The sequence below is a fragment of the Pygocentrus nattereri genome, chromosome 16 (genome assembly GCF_015220715.1).
Source record: "Pygocentrus nattereri isolate fPygNat1 chromosome 16, fPygNat1.pri, whole genome shotgun sequence".
Classification (NCBI taxonomy): domain Eukaryota; kingdom Metazoa; phylum Chordata; class Actinopteri; order Characiformes; family Serrasalmidae; genus Pygocentrus; species Pygocentrus nattereri.
Genome location: NC_051226.1, coordinates 31,107,751 through 31,125,384, shown reverse-complemented (window position 1 = coordinate 31,125,384; position 17,634 = coordinate 31,107,751). Strand labels below are relative to the sequence as shown.

Sequence of the window (17,634 nt, the reverse complement as noted above, 5' to 3'; positions counted from 1 at the left end):
TGCCAAGCATCTTTAGAGGCTGAATGTAATAGTCATACGCAAATGCAATCAAATGATGATGCCACCATTAACAGATTGGTCGGATCCAGATGCACAGCCTCCGTTATTATAGAAGGAACTCCCTGTGAATGCCTCCTTGATTCAGGTTCGCAAGTAACCACTATCTCTAAATCTTTTCATGATGCTCATTTGAAATCACAGCCAATCCTACCATTGAACAATCTAATTGAAGTAGAAGGTGCAGGAGGACAAATTGTGCCATACCTCGGTTATGTTGAGCTCACTATTCGATTCCCTGAGTGTATTACCGGGAAAGCTGAAGAAATAACCACCCTGGCTCTAGTTGTGCCTGACTCTAGGAGCAATCTTGAAGCTCCTGCACTTATACAAATACTCTTGATACATTGTACAGAGTATGTGCAAATGGCCAAAACAAAAATCCTCATCAAGAAGCCAAAGACCATGTTTACTTATCACTTGTCAAAAACCTCTGCCGTAGACACAGAATGGCAATGGGAAGGGTGGAAAAGTAAAGTTGCAAAGCAAGTCAAGTACTGTCATTCCAGCTGGTGAAAAGAAGGCCTTAACTGGGTTTACCAGAAATATCCCCTTTCTGGAGCCCCGCTACTTGTTGAACCATCTGTTCAGTCCAGCCAACCTAATGCACTGTTCTTCTGCAGCTATATATTCTCCAGCCCAACTCAGTCCTTGTTCAAAGTTCCCATTCTTCTGCATAACACAACTGAACATGACATCAGACTCCCTACCAACAGAAATATAGCTGAATTGTCAACACCTGTGTCCTTGTCACCCTTGTCATCTGTTTCCAGTTCAAGTCCATCCGCTGCCGATGCATTATGCCATTCTATTGTTGTAACTGCTCAAGATCAGGTCCAGAACTCAGGAAGCTCATTGAGGACCATCTCTTTCAACTTTGGTGATTCACCTCTATCTAAGGAGTGGAAACAGAGGGTTGTAGAGAAATTGAATTCCATTCCAGATGTCTTTGCACTGGGCGACCTTGACTACGGCCATACCACAGCAGTCAAGCATCGCATTCGTCTTTCAGACCCCACCCCTTTCAAACAAAGGGTGAGACCGATACATCCATCTGATTATGAAGCTGTGAGACTCCATCTCCAAGAGCTGAGAGATGCCAATATAATCAGAGAGTCAGAGAGCCCTTTTTCATCACCCATTGTTGTGGTGAAGAAGAAAAATGGTGCTATAAGGCTGTGTGTATAGGAAATTGAATAACCAAACCATTAAGGATGCATATGCCTTACCGTACATCGAAGAAACCTTTTCAGCACTCTCTGGGTCCAAGTGATTCTCAGTCATGGACCTTAAGTCAGGGTATTACCAGGTTGAGCTTGAGGAGGAAGATAAGCATAAAACGGCTTTTGTAACACCAATGAGTTTCTGAGAGATCAGAATGCCACAGGGGCTCCCAGCACATTCCAACGTGTGATGGAAAAGTGTGTGGGTAGCATGAACCTTAAAGAAGTTTTGGTATTTCTGGATGACCTCATAGTATTCTCAAGCACACTAGAAGAACATGAGGATCGCCTCCTTAGTGTTCTACAGAGACTTAAAGTATTTGGGCTGAAACTTTCCCCTGATGAAATGTAATTTCTTCAGGAAAACTGTTAGATACTTGGGCCATGTTGTGTCTGAAAATGGCATTGAAACTGACCCTGACAAAATTGCTGCACTCACTACCTGGCCAAGGCCCAACAATCTTCGAGAGCTGAAGTCCTTTTTGGGGTTCACAGGGTATTACAGAAGATTTGTGAAGGACTATTCTAAAATTGCTAGACCACTGAATTACCTAACTGTGGGTTACCTACCTCCAAAGAGATCCTCTGACCTGGAGCGTGTAAGATCTAAAGTAAACATTTCTCTTAATTGGAAGCAGCCATTTAATGAAAGATGGACTGAAGAGTGTGAAACAGCATTCCGAACCCTGATTCAGAAGCTGACCTCCGCCCCTGTCTTAGGGTTTGCCAACCCAAAGCACCCATATATTCTTCACACTGATGCCAGTTTGCATGGGCTCGGTGCAGCATTGTACCAGGAACAAGACGGTCAACTTCGGGTTGTTGCTTATGCGAGCCGGGACCTATCAAAATGTGAAAGGAGGTATGCGACACACAAGCTCGAATTCTTAGCTCTTAAGTGGGCAGTGACTGACAAGTTCTTTGACTACCTTTATGGTGCCAAATTTACTGTCATGACTGACAATAATTCACTAACATATGTGTTGACATCTGCAAAGCTTGATGCTGCAGGACATAGGTGGCTTGCAGCTCTGTCCAGCTTTGACTTTTGCATTCAGTACAGGGCAGGAAAAATGAATCAAGATGCTGACGGGCTGTCTAGGAGGCCACATGCACCTGAAGGGCAGGATGATGACGTAGCCGATGAGGATGATCGAGTGAAACAAATTGTTGCTCAATTTACTGCAGTGGGCCAGCCCATGCTTTCTGAAGCTGCAGTTCGTGCTATCTGTCAGAGGTTCCAGGTATGTGGTTCAGTTGTCTGTGATGCCCCCGTAGCTGTTGAGTGCCTCGCAATGGATGTAAATGCCATACCTGATGATTTTGTCCACCTTCAACTTGCTCCTGGGTCAAACACCTTACCACAAATGTCTCTGATGGCAGAGGGACAAAGAACATATTGGTGATCACAGACCATTTTACGAAGTATGCGGTTGCTGTTCCTACATCTGATCAAAAAGCAAAAACTGTAGCAAAGGTTCTGTGGAATAACGTCTTTGTCCATTATGGATTGCCAGAGCGACTCCATAGTGACCAGGGCCGTGATTTTGAATCGTGTGTCATAAAGGACCTGTGTCAGATGTTAGGTATCAAGAAAACACAGACCACACCATACCATCCACGTGGAAATCCCGTGGAAAGATTCAACATGACATTGTTGGAAATGTTGGGGACTCTTGAGGAAGAAAACGAGGCAGTGCAATTTCCCCCTGGGATCAATAAAGGAATCTGAATCTGAATTTGAATCTGAATCAGTGTGGAGAGACCATGTCCAGCCATTGGTACATGCTTATAATTGTACCAGGAACGACACCACTGGGTTCTCTCCGTACCAGCTTATGTTTGGCAGGCAGCCAAAGCCAAGCCTTCCTATTGATCTTGCTTTTGGCTTGACCCCTGATGGCCCTGGAAAGGTGTCAGACTTAGACTAAGTAAAGAGGCCGCAGGACACTCTCCGGGAGAGTTACAAACTGGCTATTGAGCATAGTGACAAGGTGGCGCAGAGAAACAAAATAAGGTATGACAGCAGGGTCAGAGATTCCTGTTTTAGAAAAAGGGGTAACACTTTATTTGAAGGCTACCTACATAAGAGCTTCATAACGCATTCATAAGCACTGAATAATGTATTTATAAAGCACTACTTGAATATTTATGAAGAGCTTATGCCAGTACTCACAACATGACATAGGATGTTTTATGAAATAAGCTTATGCCAGTACTCACAACATGACATAGGATGTTTTATGAAATAAGTTTATGCCAGTACTCACAATATGACATAGGATGTTTTATGAAATAAATTACATTTTATTGACATGATATGGATGTGTTGAACATATTTACAGCACTATACATCATTATCTGTGTCAGCATTCTCAAGCTATCATTGTATTGACATTTGGTAAAATATGCATGGAAACCATCCCCTCTTCCCTTCATGGTATATAATACATGAAGGTTGCTTTTTTACAGTTTATATATGAATTTGAACTTAACGTCATTCTTTTTCCCTCTTAAACCAGGTACATGTAGTCTTGGTCTCACAGTAGTGTCAGCAGGACAGTGCTTACCTGTTACGAAGTACGTTTGATGGCTTCATGAAGGAATTTGATGCCCTTAAACTAAAGTGATGGATATTTACTTCATTTATAACACTGTTATGAAGTATGATTCCCACAGGATGTAGAGGTTATAAGACAGATGGCTATTTATGAACACTACATATCTGTTCTATGAATGATTTTAAGGCCCTCAAACTAAAGTGGTAACACATTTTCCATTCATAACACCTTTATTAAGAAGAATTCACTAGACATGATGACTGTGAAAATGAAGATAATGTTAAAATGAAAAAGAAAAAAGACAACAAATGGAATGCTACAACTTTGTTTATATCAAACAGATAAATGTCACAAATACAGCTCCAAGTCACATCCTTATCCATAATACTGGCTATAATGGGCATCAAAATACACACAAGAGAAAACAAATATATGCACCTTATACATTTTTGCCTGTATATTTCTGATCTTTGCAACAACAACAACAACAAAAATAATACCAGCAGCATCAAGCTCACAACTGGTACCTTTTACTGGTTATAATAACTGGTTCATTTGTTTGATATCATGAAAGAGCCGTCCTAATACATAATGACGATGACTTTTGGCTAGCCAGTGGTGCCACTCAATAACCTTCAAGTGGTCTTTCAAGAGGGCTGTTGTTCTATTCCCTCTATGCCGCCAGACCTCCACTTTGAATGTACCCCATGCCCGTTCAATGTGCTGGGTGTGGGCTCCAGTATCAGGGTCAACAAAGACATTTTTGTGGCATACAGTGTAGTGTCTGTAGCCAGCTCTATCTAGTTGTCCTGCATATGCACGCCATTCATCGCTTATTATAGCTGTCCTTCTTCTCACATGGGCCCTGATGTGGTGCATTAGGACTGCTCTCGAGCGGGTGCGCACTAACTTCAAAATGGGACGGCTATTTGTTGGGCTGACTTCTAACATTCCAAAGACCCACTGTCGATTCCTTCGCCAAGTGTTGCCACACCGTCCACGATTGTACTAGTGAAGATAAATTATCAGAATACAAACATTTAGTAATCAACAATATTCTGAGAGCGTATGACCAAAGGATACTGATATTCTCATTCAAGTTTTACAGTATGTTTGAATGTATTCTTGTACAGAATTCAATAACATTTGGAGACTTGTGTTAATAAACTTTACAAGAAGAAATTAGAAACTGAAAAAAGAACCATTAATCCAATGAAATATAAAAATAACAACAAAAATCATAATTATTAGCCAAAGATATTAACCTTTCTCTTGTGAGCGAACTTGCTCTCATCAATGACAACAAAGGTCCCAGGGCCACCCATTTTCATTCCTCTCTGTTTCATGCGAGTGTGAGCTGTAATACAAACCTTCAAATAACAGTGCTACACTTAGTAACACTTCAAGTGGTCTTTAGTAATAGTAATTCAGCATACAGTTGACAACAAAAATATGTTAGGCAGTCAGACAGGTATATAGATGTTATGTATCGATTTTGTATAATAAAAGAATGTTATCACACTAGGAGTGTGGATACATGTTAACCTGATAAATTATGTCACAGTATGTTTTTGTGAGCGCATTGTGTATATCATTAGTGATTAAAGAACAATGGTCATGTACTTTTTACAAGTAGAACATAATTAATCCTGTTTAATTAGATTTAGCACAGTAATCACTGTATTTATATTTTTTATGTGGCTCCTCTGGACCATTTTTCTCTTTCAAAAAAAAAAAAAAAAAGTAATGCACATCAAGTGTCTTTAAAATGTCTTTTTATATTGTGATATTATATTTAAGACAGATCAACCACCTCTTGATCACACTGTCATAGCTGCAGTTTGTGTTCCATTGAAATCTGTGTGTGTTTTAACTTATTTATGGTCAGAAATGCTTCACATATACCTCTCTCATGATCTGTGCCATTCTTGTCAAAGTAACAGAGCTTCCAGCAATTCCATCACTTATCATGTCCAGTTGACGAAGGCGAAGTCCTTGTGAAAACCTAATGACAAAATATTAACAGAGAACTGTTCTACACCATCAGGACCTTGGCCTCTAAGACATGGTGTTCTGACATCCCTTGTCACCACCAAAAGCAGTATATGTTGTGTTTTAGATGCTGGTCAACCAGCATCTCTATGCTCAGTAATCAGATAAACCAGCACTAGATCAGCATACACTAACTTATAGAATTCATGCTGGTCTAAGCTGTTTTCAGCAGAGATCTCTTAAGGGGAAGCAGATGAGTCAATGACAAATATGTACACAGCTATTTCCAATTAGTCAGCAAATGACAGTCACTTTGTAACTAAAATATGAAATGTAAGTGAACAGGACAAAGTGAGAATAAAATTATGAAATCGAACCTGTAAATGAACTGCATCCATTTTTTCAAACTTGAGTGTGATTTGTAGAAAATGGAGTTCTGTCGTACAGACTTTTTCACTTTTTTGTGGAACTTGGTGCATGTCCTAGAAAGGAAATAAAACCATTTGTAGTTTTATATACCTAGGCTCAGCAGGCTATGCTACGTAAACAACTAGATTTTGCTATTACCAGCGTAATCCATCAGCAGTCCTGCACTTCTCAAGCCTCATATGCAGCTTGCAGACTCCACACTTCATGGTCTTTTTTAGAATACCTTTATGTTGCATCCATCTCACCAGTTTTCTTTCAGACACGTACATTGCCCTCAAAAATTCGTTGATAAGATTAGTCATTGTACATAAATCCATCCATTTTCCAAGCCGCTCCTCCTTCAGGGTCGTGGGGTCATTGTACATGCTGAGGTTAAAAAAAAGGTAACTAATTTAGTGACGTCACAGCAGTAAAGATGAGCAATAAACCTATATTTCTAATACAATCTTTAATTAATCAAATACATCAATACAAGTGTCTATACAGTATTTTTAAAGATACTTGAGACACTTGAGAAAAAGTTAATGCTGTACAAGGCATTTGCACTTTTACCGACGCCACCCACCCACGCAGTCTTCACCAGCCTGCAGCAACAAGCACCCTCCATCCTGAAAAGGCACGAAAAAAGACACTAAAGATGTAAGTACGCTATGCGTTGCACGTATTTAGCTGTTTTACACTTTTATTTGCTGTTTGATTAATTTGATAGCTACATATAACATTACGCAGAAGTAAAGAAATGTTATTACGCTTGAACTCGTATTTGAATAATTGAGCCGATTAGCTAGCTAGCAAGTGTTAGCCAACTAACGTTAGGTTAACTAGCTAAGATTGTCATGCATGCCGGAGGAAAATGCCAAGCATTGCCTGTAATGTTCCATTGAGCAAGTAACCTATCTGCAGAAACAGAGTTATTAGTTATATACCTTGCTAATTTATATGTGTATCTCTGGCTTAACTTTTAACTTCATTAACTGATGTCAGCTAACCTAGGTTTGAATATAGTTTTAAGTGTTTGGCTATGTATATCCCAGTTAGCACCATATTATTTCATAGCTAAACTTTTCAAGGAATCCTTATTAACGTTAAACAACGTGTTTATTTCAAAGAGCAGTCGAAGATGGATACCCGAAAGCGTCGCTACGTAAGGTCCACCACAGCTCTGGCTGAGCCTGAGGCTGAACCGAGAGCTGCAGCGGGAGCAAGTTCCACCGCCTCAGACCAGTCATTTGCTAAAACTAAAGGTTTGTGTGCTGAAAATAACAAAATTACTCTGCTCTCTGTCCCATTTATTAGTCTTTCTAGTAAATATCAGTTTAAAAAGTTATATTTATTAACACTGCAGTCCAGAAATGCCTTAACCAACAGCTTTTTAACTTTTGCCTTTAGTGCTATGGGCATTTCACTGAGCTTGGCACCATGTGTTAGCCTGGTTATCTGATGTTCTTATTTCTAATTTGTTGGTTGCAGTGTCTTTTCACATTATTACCTACGTTTATGAGTATTTTCCCCATGTCAGATTCTCCATCTGCAGTTCTGGAGCTGCAAAAAGTGAAGGCCCAGCTCCAGATTGAAAAGACAAAGTGTTCTTTTCTTGAAGAGAAGGTTAAAGAGCTTCAAGCTGATAAAGCCTTCCTACAGAGCCAGCTGACATCACAAGGGAAAGGCCAGTCTTCAAGTTCAGGTATGCCGAGTCTTTTGGTTGTTTAAAAATTCCAGTACTACAGTGATTTACATTTGCTTGAAGTGGTACAGAATTACTTGGTACAAAACAGTTTTGCCATTTGTAAAGTTACTGTTTTGGAAATACATGTTTTTTCTTTCTTTTCTTTATCACAGAATAATAATAATAATAATAATAATAATAATAATAATAATAATAATAATAATAATAATAATAATAATAATAATGAATTAACACAACAATGATTGATTCTGTTATCTTGGTCTATGCTATAGCCATGTCTTCCAGCATAAAGATATCTTCTGGCTCAGAGTCTGCTGGGTCCTTCAACTTTTCGCTGCTATCTGATGAAGAGGCTAAACCACGTGTGAAAAATGAGAAGTCATCCCACTACGACAACCCACGGATGAGAAGTGAGTTTGAGTAGTTTGTTCATAATGTACATGGTGACATGCTTTAGATTTTATGTACAGCATTCTCTTTCATAGTATCTTGCTGGCTACAAATTGGTGATGGCCATAAACTGGTGTTGCAAACTTATCAAACTAAGATGATGATAAAAAGCCTAAATATTTGTGCATCAGTTTTCATGCAAACTAATGTTTGCAAAAATGTTTGGTATCAGAATGACATTAGATGGCTGATAAAATACAGGAAAGCCACCAATCCCCTATAGCCTATAAGCTCATTTCCAATGCTATAATACTTAATATTTCAATAAGCATTTTCTTATTATGTTCTGAGGCAAAATAATTCTTTTGATTTTAGTTATTTGTCTAAATTTGGGGCAGTGCAGGGCTGGAGGTTAGGGATCCGGCCCTGTGACCGGAAGGTTGCCGGTTCGATCCCCATTGCCAACAGTCTATGACTGAGGTGTCCTTGAGCAAGACACCTAACCCCCAACTGCTCCCCGGGCGCCGTGGATTGGGCTGCCCACCGCTCTGGGCAAGTGTGCTCACTGCCCCCTAGTGTGTGTGTTCACTAGTGTGTGTATGTGGTGTTTCACTTCACGGATGGGTTAAATGCGGAGGTGGAATTTCCCCGTTTGTGGGATCAAAAAAGTATCACTTAATCTTAATCTTAAATTTGGAGGGACTATCCTGAACACATGTCAAACTCACAATGAATCTTTGCTTTGGTATGAAGCATTTTATATATTCTTTTTTTAACAAATAAACAAATGTTAATAATATTCACAAAACATAACACCTTAACAAGCCAGTTAATTACCTTATTACCAAGTGTCACCATTTCATAAGGCAGCTTCTCTGAGTTTGCACTTAAAGTCAGAAATCACATGAACAATAGCAGTCTAAATAGTTTGGATTAATACTCCAAATGTCAGCATTATTATTGAAAAGTATGACATTACAATTCTAGATTTATTTAAAGCGGCATTATGCAAGATCTGGTATTTTTTTGCCCCTTCAGTTGCAATGTGTACTTTACATTTACACCACTGTCATAAGTACGCTTTGAGCTGTACACATACATGTGTAAAATTGTTACATAGTGTTGTTTTAATCATCATATATGAATATCTGCACTATTATTTCTGGGTTTTATTTTAAAAGCTGTATTGTGGGCTTAATGTTGTAATGCCTTCTTACAGACATGCAGATTGTACTTCTAGAAAAAAGTTTAATTACAAATTAAATCTTATTTATTTATTTTTAGTAGGTAACCATTAAGGTATTTCCTTTATATATTAACATAAGTTTATTTTGCAGTGAAGACTATGACTGGTGTGATAAACCGGTACAAGAAGGCCCTAAAGTATTACAAGCAGGCTGGATCAATGAAGAGAGCTTTTGACCGCCTGGGTGTGGACAGGAACACGATTGCCCGTACTGCTCCCATCGCAGAACTCAGCATTGCCTCACCAGATGTTTTTGCCAGCCTTCTACCATGGAATGACAAACAAGAAAAGCTTGCTCAATTTGCAGATAGATGCCATTCTGCGCTCACTGCAGACATCAAAAAAAAAATAACTGAGATGAAAGGCAAAGGGGAGCTTCTATCAATTGTTTATTCACAGAAGTAAAAAATGTAGAAGCATGAGCTTGTAATTCTGCCTTTTTTGTTTTAGTGGCTGTATATTCATAAGGACTATTTCTTGTCTTCTTAAGCATAATGCCCTTCTTTTGGAAGACACTTTGTTACACTGTGTCAAATTCCTAATACAGTTCAGAACGTGGCTTAACCAAACTACAACTAATATATATATTTTTTTGCTGTGTCTCTTATAAATAAGGTTATAGCTCTCCATTTGCTGTTTTGTTTGTGCAAATGAACCAGTTATTATAACCAGTAAAAGGTACCAGTTGTGAGCTTGATGCTGCTGGTTTTATTTTTGTTGTTGTTGTTGTTGCAAAGATCAGAAATATACAGGCAAAAATGTATAAGGTGCATATATTTGTTTTCTCTTGTGTGTATTTTGATGCCCATTGTAGCCAGTATTATGGATAAGGATGTGACTTGGAGCTGTATTTGTGACATTTATCTGTTTGATATAAACAAAGTTGTAGCATTCCATTTGTTGTCTTTTTTCTTTTTCATTTTAACATTATCTTCATTTTCACAGTCATCATGTCTAGTGAATTCTTCTTAATAAAGGTGTTATGAATGGAAAATGTGTTACCACTTTAGTTTGAGGGCCTTAAAATCATTCATAGAACAGATATGTAGTGTTCATAAATAGCCATCTGTCTTATAACCTCTACATCCTGTGGGAATCATACTTCATAACAGTGTTATAAATGAAGTAAATATCCATCACTTTAGTTTAAGGGCATCAAATTCCTTCATGAAGCCGTCAAACGTACTTCGTAACAGGTAAGCACTGTCCTGCTGACACTACTGTGAGACCAAGACTACATGTACCTGGTTTAAGAGGGAAAAAGAATGACGTTAAGTTCAAATTCATATATAAACTGTAAAAAAGCAACCTTTATGTATTATATACCATGAAGGGAAGAGGGGATGGTTTCCATGCATATTTTACCAAATGTCAATACAATGATATCTTGAGAATGCTGACACAGATAATGATGTATAGTGCTGTAAATATGTTCAACACATCCATATCATGTCAATAAAATGTAATTTATTTCATAAAACATCCTATGTCATATTGTGAGTACTGGCATAAACTTATTTCATAAAACATCCTATGTCATGTTGTGAGTACTGGCATAAGCTCTTCATAAATATTCAAGTAGTGCTTTATAAATACATTATTCAGTGCTTATGAATGCGTTATGAAGCTCTTATGTAGGTAGCCTTCAAATAAAGTGTTACCGAAACAGGTGACCGGGTGCTTGTGAGAAACATTGGTCTTCGAGGCAAACACAAACTGGCCGACAGGTGGAGCCAAACCATATACACGGTAGAGAAGAGAGTCGGTGACAACCCAGTCTATGTTGTAACACCTTTGAATGCAGGTGGTCCAGAAAGAACCCTGCATAGGGACTTGCTGCTCCCTTGCGGTTTTCTACCCACTCATGCGGCAGAACCAGCACAGCTGAAAACCCCAGAGACAGTGACTCATCCTCCACATACTATGGGGAGAGAGACTGATTCCCCTGAGTCTTCGGATTGGATAGCAGAGGACACCTGCCAAGTTCCTGTATGTGAAGTGGTTGAGTACCAAGTTCCTCAATCCACAACTTGGGTGGAAACAATTGAGATTCCTATTGAAAGATGATTAATATCTGGGAAACCTAAAGATCTGTCCCAGTCTCAGAATCAATCAAGTGCATCGGATGTTCAGTCTGACATAGAACCTCGGAGGGAAGTCAGGTCTACTCCAAAGACGATGGGATTAGAAAAGTCTGATTTGAACACAGAAGCAAAAGTGTTCCACCCCCAGACTTCAGCTGTATTGAGTGATAAAGTGGATAGTCTGGATCAGTTGTCTCTTGGTAGTGCTGTTAGTGTCGTCACTACCAGAGACAGGAACTGGTCAGAACGCAGAGAGCGAGGTTGAAGCCACAGAGACTACTGAACCCAGTCAGGTGTCTGAGATTCATGATATGGGAAACCAACTTGAAGCTAGAGCCGCAGAGCAATCAGAGGGAGATTTTGAACCTAGGAGGTCGACACGGTATCGAACGGCACCAGATAGACTAGCTTATCAATCTTTAGGGAACCCTTTAGTCCTTATCATGCAGTCTGTACTAGGTGGACTTGATAGAGCCTTCTCTCAAGCCCATGATTTCGATTTAGGCCCTCACATTAGCACTTCAGTGCCCTCTGAAGTAGTATAATAAGTGTCCTGCTTGCAGGGACGCATGCAGATTCAGGGAGGGAGGATGTAGCCCTCCTAAATTTAACTGTACACTAAGGGGTTAAATTCAGTGTTATAACAGCACCTACTGCTCAGCGAGATGAGAAGACCCCCCCCCTTTTCTCCTTGGTGCTAGACACTTCAAATTCTCTCTCGTGTACATGCCGCTCCTTCACGGAGTTTGCAGATAAAATACGTGCAGAAATGTTTTTTTGCAACTAACTACACGAGATAGGAGCCACCAAAGAACTCCTGACCTCCTGTGCAGCAGCTCTACAGGCAGCTGCAGGAATAGAGAGAGAGAGAGACCGAGAGAGACCGAGATATCCACGGACAAGTTTTTTTTCAGCTGGACATTCACACACCCTCACACACACACACACACACACACACACACACACACTTGTATATAAGGACCAATTTTTTTTGATAAATAGAAAAACTTAATGTGCACGTAGGAAAAAAAAGACTACCCGGGTAGCGATTTTTTTTTGGGGTTTATTTGTTTTCTCATTACAACTGTGCACTAAAGTTCAATGTTTCCCTTTTGTTATTTTCTTCAAATGTCTACTATGGTTGCTGATAAATATCAATTCTTGAATACACCATTATAAATTTCACCTCTGTGTTTGTTGTGTCGCTGCTCAACACCCTCCTTTTCCCGAGCCTAGTTAGAAGCTTGGTGTACTCCTTTGATTTACTTAATTCATTCTGTACTATAGTTCAATAGCACCTTGCTACATTTACATTCCCTGTTTTACGTACAAACAGACAGAATAAAACTAATTCCCTCTCCCTGCTTTTTTTTCCCCCGAGTATACAATCGCCCACATGTCTGGCCGGACACTGAAGGACAACTGATTGTTGAGCCCTCCTGCTACCCACTTCAGACCAGCTGCCCACGCCCCAGCTACCACAACCTGCCTTGGACTACCTGCCCACCCTACACTGATGTTCTCATAGACTCCTATCTATTCCTACTACCAATACTATTGCTATAAATATTAGTAGTATAATCACTTGTAGGTAGTTTGACCAGAGGAGGATGGGTCCCCCTGGTGAGCCTGGTTCCTCCCAAGGATTCTTCCTCAGTTCTGAGGGAGTTTTTCCTTGCCACTGCTACCCTGGCTTGCCCGCCAGGGGGTATTTACATTTTTTACATTATTGTTAAAACTTTGTCCTTTCTGGAATTCTGTGAAGCTGCTTTGTGACAACATCCGTTGTAAAAAGCGCTATACAAATAAATTTGATTTGATTTGATGATTTGAACCCAGGACTTCTCGCACCTGAAGCAAGAATCACACCCCTAGACCAATAATTGTTTTCTTTCTGACAAGAGTGTAGGAGAAACCACTCAATTCAAGCTGTAAGCTTCACCTGGGAAAACTACGACTTCGACAATGAAGGGCGGTGGCCAGCTACTTCCCAAGGTTTGCAGTCGGCGAGTATGTGTGCAAGTTATGTCTGTCTGTGAGGCTCCCTGAGAGATGGTTTGGAATTTGAACGTACGGTGCCATTTTGGAAAGTACTGACCCTGATTGAGAGCTAGGTAGGACATATTAACACCTACTCCTCTGCCGCTGGTAGCTTGAAGATGGACCTATCATAACCTTAACAAGACCTGTTGTTGAACTCATCTTGTCAAACTTTTATTTTTATTTCTATTTGCAAAGTGACTGTTTAACTAAAACCTCAAATATGGGGATGCTGAACATGATAAAAACAACTCCAGCAAGGTTGCAACATATTGCTGTACTTTCTTGTGCTCAGAAATCATTATAACCATTATATATCCTATCCACTCTGTACATCATCCATCCATTCATTTTCTAAGCCGCTTCTCCGTCAGGGTGCTGGAGCCTATCCCAGCAGTCATTGGGCGGAAGGCAGAATACACCCTGGACAGGTAGCCAGTCCATCACAGGGCAAACAGACAGTCACTCACACCTAGGGGCAATTTATCATGTGACTGCTGACTGCATGTTTTTGGACCGTGGGAGGAAACCCACACAGACACGTGGAGAACATGCAAACTCCACACAGAGAGGACCCAGGTCACTTGGCCAGGTAATCGATCCCAGGCCCTCCTCGCTGTGAGGCGACAGTGCTACCCACTACACCACCGTGCTGCTCATTCTGTACACCATTTAATTCGATTTTTTTCTTGTTTTCTGCTTCAAAGCTTGACAAAAGTAGCAATTCAAGCTCTCTAAAATTGACTATTATATTAATAGCTAAGCTGAAAAGCTTAACCAGGTCCGACCCTGCTTAGCTTCCTACACCGGGCGTGTGGTACAGTGGTACAGCTCTAAGTGAAAGTCAACCAGCAACCCCATTATAAATGCTATCCACTCTATACACCATTTAATTAGATGTTAAATTGATGTTTTAATTAAACAAGTTTTCTACTTCAAACCTTGACAGAAGTAGTTTTTCAAGCTGTTTACAATTGACTATTGCATTAATAGCTCAGCTGAAAATCTTACAGCACCTGTTATTCCCAGGTGGTCTACGATCCAAGTACTAACCAGGCCCAACCCTGCTTATCCTTCCAAGACCAAACGAGATCGGGTGTTCTCAGAATGGTAGGGCTATAAGCGAAAATTGGTATTAAAGAAATCCTCATTAGAGATCCTATCCACTCTTTAAACCATTTAACTTGATTTCTTTTTTTTCCTGTTTTCTGCTCCAAACTTAGACAGAGGTAGCTGATCAAGTTGTTTACAATTAACTATTACATTAATAGCTGAGCTGAAAAGCTTACAGCACCTGGTATTCCCAGGCAGTCTCCCATCCAAGTACTAACCATGCCAAGTCTTCTCAGCTTCTGAGATCAGACAAGATCGGGCATTCTCAGAGTGGTATGGCTGAAACGAAAGCTGCCCTCCAATACAATCACATTACAGATCCTATCCACTCTATAAAGCATTTAATATGACATTAATAGCTGAGCTGAAAAGCTGACAGCACTTGGTATTCCCAGGTGGTCCCTCATCCAAGTACTAATCAGGCCTGACACTGCTTAGCTTCTAATTTCAGACAAAATTGGGCATTCTAAGAGTGGTAGGGCTATTAGCAAAAGCTGACCTCCAATACAGCCGCAATATAGATCCTTTTACAGTCTGTAAACCACTCAACTTGATTTTAAGTATTCTGCTTCAGACCTTGACAGAAGTAGCTGATCAAGCTGTTCACAATTAATTATTACATTAATAGCTGAGCAGCTTACAGCACTTGGTATTCCAAGGCAGTCTCCCATCCACATACTAACCAGGCCTGACTCTGCTTAGTTTCCATGATTAGATGAGTTAAGGTTTTCTCAGAGTGGTATGGCTGTAGGCAAAAGCCAACCTCCAATACAGCCACAATATAGATCCTTTTACACTCTATAAACCTTTTAAATTTATTTTTTCTTTAGTTTTCTGCTTTAGACCTTGACAGAAGTAGCTGTTTAAGCAGTTAACTTTTATATTAATAGCTGAGCTGAAATGCTTATAGCACCCAGGTGGTCTCCCATCCAAATTCCCAGGTGGTCTCCCATAACCAAGCCCTGCTCTGTTTAGCTTCTGAGATCAGGCGTTCTCAGAGTGGTATGGCTGTAAGTGAAAGCTGACCTCAAATACAGCCCCATTATAGATCCTATCCACTTTACAAACCATTTAACTTGATTTCTTTTCAAGTTTTTCAAGCTGTTTACAATTGACTATTACATTAGTAGCTGAGCTGAAAAGCTTACAGCACCTGGTATTCCCAGGCGGTGTCCCATCCAAGTACTAACCAGGCCAACTTGAAGTTTTCTTCTTTGTGCCTTGATATCCTGATGTTTTAATGCTGTTTAAAATTCACTCTCAGTTCACTGTCTCCCTCTAGTGGCCAACCTGAAACATGACTGGTACATTCTACCACAAAGTTATGGAAAATACTTTCTTGGTCCCTCCCACTTTAGCAAGACAATCAAAAACCATCCTGACAAAGTGCTGTTATTACATTTCACTGTGATAAACAGGAAGATAAACTCAAAACCTACTCCAAAGCCCAACACAAATCCCACTCACTATCCAATCTGTACTTGCAGATTACCAATAGAATTGTTCTGACACCCTACAGTGAGGTCCCAGGTCTTCTCCAACAAAATAAATATTTCAGTAGAGATGGAGTGATCAGTATTTTTTTTTCCATTCTGGCATCTGAGGCAAAATATGGGTTATGTTTTACATCACTGATTAGCTCTCAGGATCGCACACTTTAGAGAAATATCAGTGATCGCATATGTGGGCTGAAAATCTGCTGATTATAATACATATCAATTCTTCTCTCTCAATATGTCACATTATAAAACTGGTAGTTCCAGTCATAAAATCTGATTGGTTGAGCCGTGTTCAAAGCCTTTGCGTAATTAACTATATATAAAAGGCTATGACCTCCTCACAACAATTGATTTCTGTATTACAGTGGTATTATATGAAAAAAAAACCCTTGTGCTGTTAGTGGAATAATCTTTGACTCTAGTGCTAATCGCATGGAGAACTGAGTGTACTTATGAAGTAAGAACCCATTTTTGTTTAAACTGAGAGACTGAAAACTTATTTTCTTAACTAGAACTAATGTATACTGGTCAGCTAGGCAACAGGCTAAAAGATAGCAAACATGCTAGCTAAACAACTCCAAAATTAATATCACAGGCTTGAATTAAAGTAACGTTACTCATGATATGGTTCACTGAAAAATTACAATATAAAATTCTAAAGAATGTCACCTGAATGGCTTACACGCTTCAAATGTCCATGTTTGTCATAAGTCAAACCCAGGCTGAATCCCAAACGGTATCGTACTCCCTTGCTAATGTGCTGTGTAATGTTAAGTTCAGAAATTGTAGCTTCTGCTGTCAAATACTGCATTGCTTGTCAAATATAAATGTGGATTAATCCCAAATTACTATTTTTTTGCGATATTTTGCACCATTGGGGTGCAGGGGCCAGTATTTAAATTCCAAAGTAGTTAGCTAACTAGCTAGTGTAATATGTAGGGAACAGGGAGTAGTTTGAGATTCAGCCCCAGTGTGAGGAAAAGTGGCATCGGTGGTGACCAAAAACTTCTAAAGCGAAATGTTTGCATTAAACAGTGCTATGTTCACTGTTACACAAAAAAAGTTAAAAAAAAAAAAATCATGAAATGTCTGCAATTTACAGAGATAAGCGACCGAACATTCTTCTCATTCAGCAGTCAGTGGTTGCTTAGCGACAACACTGTACTCTAAAGGAACTACATTTCTTGGAGGAAAACGTGTTTGTCGATTATTATTATTAATAAGCTAACATTAGTTCTAAAACAGTTTTAGGAAGAACTTTTGTAGGAAGTATTGTTTCATGCAAATCCCTTCTTCATGTTGTTCTGGGAGTA

The 17,634-nt window shown here is 39.7% G+C and overlaps 1 protein-coding gene and 1 pseudogene across 1 annotated transcript; both read right to left on the bottom strand.

The window, feature by feature from the left end:
* Positions 1–4,378: 4,378 nt before the first annotated feature.
* Positions 4,379–6,491, bottom strand: LOC119265425. Its single transcript, XM_037546105.1, has 5 exons — positions 6,401–6,491; positions 6,211–6,315; positions 5,747–5,846; positions 5,107–5,211; positions 4,379–4,849 (listed from the first exon to the last, which is right to left on the bottom strand). The coding sequence occupies exons 1-5, from the start codon at positions 6,466–6,468 to the stop codon at positions 4,379–4,381; spliced, it is 849 nt and encodes a 282-aa protein (XP_037402002.1). The 5' UTR covers positions 6,469–6,491.
* Positions 6,492–14,713: 8,222 nt separating this feature from the next.
* LOC119265466 lies at positions 14,714–14,833 on the bottom strand (annotated as a pseudogene).
* Between the last annotated feature and the right edge of the window lie 2,801 nt (positions 14,834–17,634).